Here is a 9,119-nt window from a genome sequence, read left to right as displayed (position 1 = left end):
TTTAAGCTTCTCTAAATTATGTACATTTACATATACACAAAGGTGGAGGAGTACAAGGCTATTGCATATGAGTAAAACTACATTTACTTGGCTCAGAATTTACGGAAGTAGATGTAAAATTACTAGAGTCAGTAAAGTAAAATTTACTTGAAGTACTGAGTACCAAGTAGCTTCTGAGGACTTTTCCTGTAAAATATATTTCCTTATTGTACTAGTGACATCAGAATATGAATCTCCAACCATCTTCAGGTAAAGTCACTCTTTTGTGATAAAGTTGGATACTATACATCAGCTGTTTTGGGATGTAATATGGAGACATTCTCTCACTGTGTGCCACTTACTGTCGTGTGTAGTCAAAGCCAAACTATTGGCCAGATTCATGTTTTTGAGCCAGAACCTCCTCGTTTTGACTTTTAGTTATGTTTCTTACTCAGTACCAAGGGCAGAGTGAGACTTGTTAAATATCTGGGCTAAGCCCAAACAGGACGGTCCAGGGGACTCCTTCCCCAGTAAGTTTTTGCTTATCAGGGAGTTGTATGCACTATTATTAGAATCTAAATTCCAACAAATCTGCATCAATTTCGCAATCTCAATTTTCACTTGTCTCCTTAAAGTGTCTGTTTTTTTAAGTTACTTTGCAAAAGTAGGATAGGAGTTTGGAGTCGAAGTTTACAAATGGGACTGTGTTTTCAAGCAAAGGACATAAACAACAGATATTGGTTCACTCAAAAAATTTAAAAGTTGTGTTTTCAGAACGATGTTAAAAGTACTTCTCTCCTGCAGTGTGGGCATATGTTGTTAATGGGAAAAAAAGAGGGTCAAATTTCCGTGTTTTAATCAGAAAGGCCCATTTGTTTGTCATGTTTTATTTGCATTTATCTATTATAGCATATATAAACAACATACTTTTAACCAACCCAAAAGATTGGGATTTAAGCTGCCTAAGTCACCACCTCGCCCTGCCAATGCTCAGTACTTTATACTTTAAAAAATAAGAAAATATTGAAATACACTGATTCCCCCAAAATACACTTAAGTAAAAGTGAAAATACTGATTTCACAATGTACTCAAAAGGTACAAGTACACAAAAAAGCTACTTAATTACAACAATCTCGGTAAATGTAAATACTTTCCACTCCTGCTTATACATCTTTTCTCTAAATTTACTCTTCAGTCATTTATAATTAACTTTATAGTTAAATAAAACTTTAAAGTAAAATGTATGCTTTTATATTAATAATGAAATATTTGTATTCATCGTTTTAACTTAAATTCCCCACACGGAACCCTCCAGCTGCATTGTTTCTAGTCGTTGTACTAATAAAGTTTGAATTGTAAGAAGTGACGTATCAAAGTTACTGCGCATGCGTGCCAACTAACAACACGTGAAGCAGACAGCATGGCAGAGGAGAACAGAGTTGTGCTGGACCGGGCGCAGGTAAACTGGCTTTATGCTTACAAACATTAAAACCGTTATTAAAGCAAATTTATTTTGAAAGAAAATAACACGAATGCTAAATTATAATGTAAAAAAAAGACAGGAGCTCTAAGCTAGTATCGCTAGTCATCTTGTTTGCGTTAGCACAGAGGCTAATTCTTAGCGGGTCGGTTGAAAGCCTAAATAATTGGAAGAAAACTTTTCCAAGTTCTGTATTAGCTATGTGAGTATCTTTTTCAGCTTTAGAGTTGATTGTCTTTCAGGTTAAAAAGGCGGTTCAAGCCTTGCAGGCTTTCCTCAAATCAAAGTCCACATCCGAAGCTCTGTTCCTGAACGAGGCTCAGCAGATCAGCCTGCTCTTCACCTTCTGGAAGGTCCCCAAAGAGGCTCAGACCATCCGCATGTGAGTCCACCAGACAGGAGCATGATCCGTATTATTTCTATAGCAGTTGTTTCCACGCGTCGTTATGAGGTTTTGTTTCTGATATTCACATCTGTTTCCCCTTTCAGTCCCCTGCCTCATGGCCAGCGATCAGACACAGAAGAGGTCTGCCTTTTCACCAGAGATGAGCCCAACATGACAGCAGAGCAGACACAAAGGTTTTATAAGAAGCTGCTGGAGATGAAGGGAGTCAAAAACGTCTCGGAGGTAAATTACCAGTCAGAATCTTTAAAAGTTGAGTTTTTTGTGTAGTGGAATTACTGGTGAAAACATTTGCCATTGAGGAGAAGGTTGACTGGCCACGGCCGCTGACATTACAGTTCTGTGCCTCTTTATCTGGTGCAGATCATCCCCTACAAGCTTTTGAGGACGGAGTACAAACCATATGAAGCAAAGCGACGTTTGCTGGGGAACTTTGACATGTTCCTCGCTGATGGACGCATCCGTCGCCTGCTGCCATCCCACCTTGGAAAGCATTTTTACGAGAGGAAAAAGTAAGATGCTCCTTGATGTGTTGTCTTCAATGTCTTCCATTTGATTTCCTACAGATGGTATATTGATTGAATAGATACATTTAATGTGCCAGAAATAATAACAAGTGGGTATTTAAGGCTAAAAGATTTCTCTGTCCTATACCAGTGGTTCTCGGGTGTCAGGAGCCACCAAAGCCTTGAAGACAATTCTGGCTCAATTTCCTTCAGTTTTCAGTCATGACCAGTGTTTTTAAAAACATAAAATTGAAGCAGTTTGGACTTAAGATTGAACAAAAGATGTGATGGCACAAAGAGATTGACACATATCCCTCAAAATAAAAGCACGAGACTACTAGCTACCTATCTTTTTCAAAGGACACATCCACAACCCCCTGAAAATGTCCCTGCGACCTACTGTGGGGTCCCGACCCACCAGTTGAGAACAAAGGCCCTATACCATTTGATACTGCATAAACATCACATTAAATCGGAAAATTAATCCCTCATGCCTTTCATTTTTGATCATTTGCCAAGCAAAATGCGGTGTTATTTTTTCTTGGTTCAGGTCTTTGAAAGTGTGTAGTAACCCTGACCAGTTTTTACACTGTGTTTGTAATTTGACTGCTGATTGCCTGTATATGATGATTGAGCTAAATTATACACAAATCAGCAAAATCCTGTTTTTTTTCCCTCTTGTTTTTCTCTTTATTCTGATCTGGTTTGTTCTGTAATGTTAATAGATGCATTCTTACCCCCTTATGTCTTCAACAGAGAGCCTTTGAGTGTGGACCTGCAGAGCAAACAGCTGGCCAGAGACATGCAGAGAGTCATCCAAGGCACCAGCTTGAAGGTTACCAACAAAGGTTGCTGCTGGTGAGATTTAATTCCTGCTTTTTCATCCATATTTATAAAACTTAAAACTAATCGTTCAGCTATCTTAGAAACTAACTTCTTATTTAATCACCTTTGGGAAAAAATGTCCCTAGCTGTGTTTCACAAAATTGGAAAACAAAACTGAGTCTCGTAAAATGATTGGCACCTCTCAGCAACCCTGTCGATTCTGTTAAGTGTTTGATATGGGCAGTAGTTGGTGCTATAATGATTCAATGTAAATCCAGATGGACCTCCACGCCCTATGGAGCCTGTCTCTACAACTTTGATACACAACATGTACATGCTTTGTTCTTGTGAAATATAAAAGTACCTGCATTTATATAGCTTGCATAGTTTGTGGTTGCAGTTAGTTTTTTTTAACATGAATTGCACATATTTTAGCATGGCACGTGTCGCCCACTCCGACATGTCTGCAGACGAGGTGACAGAAAATATTGAGGCTGCTGTTCAGACTGTGGTGGAAAAACTACGGATGGTGAGTGATTTTCTTACTGTTGTTTCTTTGTTTGCTAGTATGACAAATTCGGCTGATGTTTTATAAGACTGACTTCTGTTAACATACAGTGCATTCAGAAAGTAATCACACCTCCTTCCCTTTTTTCCATTATATTACAGTCTGATGCTACTGTCGAAAAAAATAATTCTCAATCTACGCTCAATATCCCACCATGACAAAATGAAAGCAAAAGTTTGCAAATTTACAAGAAAAAAAAAAGAAAAAGAAATAATAAGTTTACGTGAATATTCAGACTCTTTTCGTTCAGCTTCCTCCCATTTCTCTGGATCTTCGCTAAGATGTTCCTACACCTTGACTTCAGTCCTCCTATGGTACATTAAACTGATTGGACATGATCTGAAAAGACACAGCTGACAATGCATATCAGAGTGAAACCAAGCCATGAAGTCTAACCCCTAAATTACACCAGATACATGTTCGGTCCGTCTCCGCTCCAGCACAGTAACGGAGCAGATAGGTTTCAGTTTTAGTCAATAAGAGAGCTTACACCAGCTCCGCTGCTCTGCGTCTCTCCCCCGGCAGAGCTCCGGCAGTTCAGAGCCCTCCGCAGCAGATATGTTGCCCCTAAAATACACCAGACACGTCTCCGCTCCAGCACAGCTGCGCTGCAGTTTGACTGCGTGTGTCCGTCAACTCCCACTGACAGTGTTTGCAGTGCAGCACGGAGCAGCACCACTGGACTGCTAGACTTGTGAGACTGAGGAGTTTTGCGGTACTTACAGAATCACACTTGGCCGTACGAGTAGAAACTACTGAAGTACCATAAAGCAAAATAAACACGTGAAGCCATTTTTCTGAGCTGCAGGAGTAGGATGAACTTGATTTGTCTCTGTTTTGTCCTTTCATATAGATTTTTCTGAATCTACTATGGGTCAGTGACACTTTATAAATAAATGTGCTTCTTTTGGCTCCTCTGACATGTTGATTACGGGCTCTGCTACACCCCATTAAGACTTTTTGTCATTGTAGTGAAAGGAAATACAGTCTGGCATCAACACAGAATGTTTTATTTTGAATTTTAATCAGATATTTTAATTTGGTTTTGGTGACACTTCCTGCCCGCTTGATCTGCTCTGTGCTGAATTTATGCACAGGGCTCCAGCGTGCGACTGAAATAGAAGTCAAACGTATCTGCTATGAAGGGCCCCTGACTGCCGGAGCTCTGCTGGAGGAGAGATGCAGAGCAGCGGAGCTGGTGGAAGCTCTCTCATTGACTAAAACTAAAACCAATCTGCTCCGTTACCTTGCTGGAGTGGAGATGGACAGAACACGTATCTGGTGTATTTTAGGGGTCGGACTTCTATTTGTGATAATTCAAATCACACATGACCTTACTGTGCAGCACTAGTAGACTCCTATAAAAGAACTCAACTTGCCCATGTTAATCTATTATGTTTGTGTCTGTGTTTACAGAAAGGGCAGATGATGAAGCTCATCCATTTAAAGAGTCAAACGTCAGTGGCCCTGCCTATTTACACCTCAGACCTGAGCCACGTTGAGATGCTGAAGAAGACAGAAAAACCTGCAGAGACTCCCAAGAAGGAGGTGAGATGAAACGTGCATTTTATGACTGAGTCAGATTTATTGTAAAAACTTGTAAAATAACTCACTTTTTTGGGGGTTCAGGAAGCAAAAAAGGTAAAGAAGAACAAGACGGATGGCATTAAACGAACAGATTCCGCTGTAGAAGAAGAGAAAAAAAAGGAAGATGAGGATGAGGAAGAAATCCCACAACTGGTTCCCATAGTAACGCCTAGCAAAAAGCCTAAGCTGGAGGTCAGTATGAACAGCTGCTTGGTTTACTCTTAGTAATTTGAATATTTCAGCTATTATTTTCAGATAGGTAAGTAATACTGTGTCTTGCATGGACTGATTATTCTGACAGTATTTCTCATTGCATTGTAGAAGCCTTCCAAGAAGAAGAAGCAGCTGGAGAAAGCACCCAAACCTGCTGCAGCAAAGAAAGGACAAAAAGCACCAACAAAGCTGACCAAGAAGGCTGGCAAGACTGACGCTAAAGTCAAAAGAAAAGTGCCAAAAGTGAAATGATTTTCAATGGAGAGTCTTTGTGCTTGACCATCTCAACATGGACAATTTCAGTAGTTCATAAAATCAGACTGTTCACAGAATTCTCTATGTATTTAGCTGTATGTGTGTATCTTTGTGTATGAATGAAACGGATTATAAACTTTATCTGACATTTTCTGTAGCCATGACGCTTCATTCAGCTTTACATAACACTTAGCAGTGGCATAATTTGCAGCAGACTTGTAGTTTTGAGGTGATGTGCTCAGATCCAGGGGGGTGGGGAGGGGGGTCCTGTCAAGCTTCTGCTCTTCTTTGCATAGAAAGGAGTCAGTTGTCATGGTTCAGGCATTTGAGCAGGATGCCTCCTATTCAGCCCTCTGTCAAAGTCTGGGCATGTCTGAGGAGGGCAGAATCAAAACTATCTGGAGGGATTAAGTATCCCATCCAGTCCCCTGGGAAAGCCCCAGAATCCTCCAGTGGGAGCTGGAAAACATCAAAAACTTACTACCATGGCGACTCTGTGCTAGATAATTGGAAGAAAATGGATGAATTGCATGTCCTTGACTCTATTTGTGGTGAGGCAACCAGATGAGCAAAACCAGACATTTCTCTACTCATCGCCTGAAAGAATTGTGCCCAAAACACCATCCTGGAGTTATTTAAGATGGCTTGAACTGTTTCCTGGAGGGGAGCAGAGCAGTATGAAACCTGGTTAATTATTTAAGGGTTAGGTATTTTTCCTCACAACAGAGAGCCTGCTTTGTTGTAACAATACTTCTGAGAAAAGTTGTGTTCCTATAACTAATTAAAACACTCGCCAATACCACTGGCTCTTTAGTTCAATTATGATAAATAGCTTTATCAACTCAGAAGTGTGCATTTTAATTACGGCCAGCCATGGTAATTTTCTCTTGCCGTTATCTTCATAAATATTCTCAATCATTCTAATGTGTTGAGGAGTTGAAAATGACAGTCCCCTGAAACTCCTTTGGAAACTTGCAAAAACTATTACGAGTTGAGCTTCCATACTGCGACATGTAAACCTGGGGATATGCTCAACAATTTCCCAAAGGCAAACCAGCTGATACCTAATATCAGGTAGGGCAAACGGGATACTTAAGCTGGTGGTGCAGCTTCTGCAACTTCAGTGTAAGCTCTTTCACAAGCAGTTTAAGGTAGAGATCGATTTTAATGTTAGATTTTGTCAGTGTTTTGTGAAATCAGAGCTTTGTTTGTAGCTGATATATTTGTTTTCAGAAGAAAAATCAAAAGGAGGAAATTGTTGATTTTGAGGACTGCTTGCTTTATCAGACATTACGGTCATCATACATGGCACAATTAAATTAGCCACATGCAAACTAATGCAGCCTTTAAATGCAGTTTTATTTCCTAATGTGCACATGAAAATGTTGGTTCTGACCACATTTTTGGATAGAGGTAAAAAATTTGACCACACAAAGAAATATTTAGCTTCTTAAACTATTACCTCAACTTTAAGAGCTCACATTTCTTCAGGGTAGTTTTTACAAGTCAGATACAGAGATGTTAAAGATGCATTGTCACAGGAGTGTCCAAACTTCCCAGAATAAATACAGTTGGCCCACTTCCAAAAACCCCAGCTCGAGATTTGAGTTAGTAAAACCAATCTGCCCAATCAATCTGTAGAACAGCAGTCCCCATCCTTTTTTCTAACAAGGACCAGTTTCATGAAAAACTGCATTTTCATGGACCAGCCTTCAGTGTGTGGGGGACAAAAATGAAATGAGGGCATAAAAACAAAGTGCAGAAAGTAATTTATACAACTCACCTTAATGCTGCATTAGTGGGCATGTGACAATTACCTGTCACAATAAACCTGTATTTTAAGTAGGACTCCTGGTATTGTCTTTTAAATGCAGCTTTATTTTTGGCAGTTGTGGGCTCTTCTTCTGTCTCCTCATTGGGCCTTTTCCCCTTTGCAAAAAAAGCTCTTCCACATTATTTGTTTTTCACTCATTTTAGCTCGCTTGTAGGTAAACTTTTTCTGTATTATGTGCAGATATAAATGCCTTGGCAGAGGTCAGAGGCATTGACGGATGACATAATGAAAGGGAATCCAGTCAAATTCAAAATAAAACATCTGATTGTAAAATTAAAATGAAATGAAATAAAACTATCCGGTGGTTGGGGGTCACTGCTGTAGAGCATTTTTGATGTCAGGCACTGATATGGTACGAGAAAGTCTGGTTTGCAAACTCCATTCCAGTCAGTGTTAATTTTGGCAGCTATTTTTAATATACGTCGAATATTATTTGTAATATTTCATCTAAAGTTTTAGTGTTAAGATGAAATGCTTTTTAGTTTTGGTCACATTTTAGCCATTTCTCCCCTTTTAAAGTTTAGTCTAGTTTTAGTCGACGAAAACTCAAAAACATTTTAGTCTAGTTTTTGTTGATAAAAACGCTTTACATTTTAGTCTACTTTTAGTCCAAGCATTTATTTTCTTGCCTAAATCTGGTATTAAGTCATGGTAGTGTGTTCTATGCACTCTGTCTAAGCTGGGGTCCCTGCTTTCTACAGCTGAGAGGCAAAATAGCTACAGATTTATTGTTACCCACAGTGGAGAAATATCACGGACTTTGAATGTCCGACGAAAACTACATTACATTTTAGTCTAGTTTTAATTGTCTTGATGAAAACTAAACTTACTTTTAGTTAGTTTTAGTCATCGCAGATCTATTTTTGTTAGTCTAGTTTTTGTCATTGAAAAAAAGGCTGCCAATAAACAGTTTTAGTCATAGTTTTAGTTGATGAAATTAACACTGATTTCAGTTCATCGCAAAAGTGCTCAACGGGATTGTGTTTGGGGCTCTGTGCTGGCCAGTCGAGGTCTTCCACACTGAACTCATCAAACCATGTCTTTATACTCCTTGCTTTGTGCACTGAGACAGGCATGTTGGAATAGAAAAGGGCCTTCCCCAAACTGTTGCTCCTAGTTGGAAGCATAGCATTGTCCAAACTGTCTTGGCATGCTAAAGCATTAAGATTGCCCTTCAGTGGAGATAAGGGGCCTTGCCCAAACCCTGAAAAACAGCCCCATACCATCATCCCTCCTCCACCAAAATTAACAGTTGTGCCAACTGGAAGGTCTCCTGGCTGCCATCTGACTGCCAAACATCTAATTGTGATTCTTCGCTCTGCAGAACATGTTTGCACCATTAAATCTGACCCTTGGCATTGGACTTGGTGATGTAAGGCTTACATGCAGCTGCTCAGCCTTGAAAACCCATTCTATGAAGCTCTTGCTGTGCAGTTTTGTGCTAACATTAGTGTCAGTGATCAGATCG

At 39.7% G+C, this 9,119-nt stretch overlaps 1 protein-coding gene and 1 non-coding gene across 2 annotated transcripts; both read left to right on the top strand.

Annotated features, from left to right (window-relative positions):
• Positions 1 to 1,341: 1,341 nt before the first annotated feature.
• On the top strand, positions 1,342 to 5,965 carry rsl1d1 (ribosomal L1 domain containing 1). Its single transcript, XM_041815044.1, has 9 exons — positions 1,342 to 1,439; positions 1,703 to 1,842; positions 1,950 to 2,088; positions 2,227 to 2,375; positions 3,126 to 3,227; positions 3,630 to 3,723; positions 5,179 to 5,310; positions 5,392 to 5,541; positions 5,671 to 5,965. Exons 1-9 carry the CDS (start codon positions 1,401 to 1,403, stop codon positions 5,812 to 5,814), a joined length of 1,089 nt encoding a protein of 362 aa, XP_041670978.1. The 5' UTR covers positions 1,342 to 1,400; the 3' UTR covers positions 5,815 to 5,965.
• On the top strand, positions 3,390 to 3,521 carry LOC121528981. The gene has a single exon (XR_005993548.1). It is a non-coding gene; the product is annotated as a small nucleolar RNA SNORA55 (small nucleolar RNA).
• Positions 5,966 to 9,119: the final 3,154 nt, after the last annotated feature.

The sequence above is a fragment of the Cheilinus undulatus genome, linkage group 20, assembly GCF_018320785.1.
Source record: "Cheilinus undulatus linkage group 20, ASM1832078v1, whole genome shotgun sequence".
Lineage (NCBI taxonomy): Eukaryota > Metazoa > Chordata > Actinopteri > Labriformes > Labridae > Cheilinus > Cheilinus undulatus.
The sequence above is the reverse complement of the archived record's forward strand: the minus strand, read 5'-3'. Positions and strand labels throughout refer to the sequence as shown.

What these genes read in the sequence shown, in the direction of transcription:
- rsl1d1 (XM_041815044.1), top strand. Translation starts at nt 1,401, where the DNA reads ATGGCAGAGGAGAACAGAGTTGTGCTGGACCGGGCGCAG. An exon ending in TGGTGGAAAAACTACGGATG is followed by an intron (nt 3,724 to 5,178) that starts GTGAGTGATTTT and finishes CTGTGTTTACAG; the next exon opens with AAAGGGCAGATGATGAAGCT. An exon ending in CAGAGACTCCCAAGAAGGAG is followed by an intron (nt 5,311 to 5,391) that starts GTGAGATGAAAC and finishes TTGGGGGTTCAG; the next exon opens with GAAGCAAAAAAGGTAAAGAA.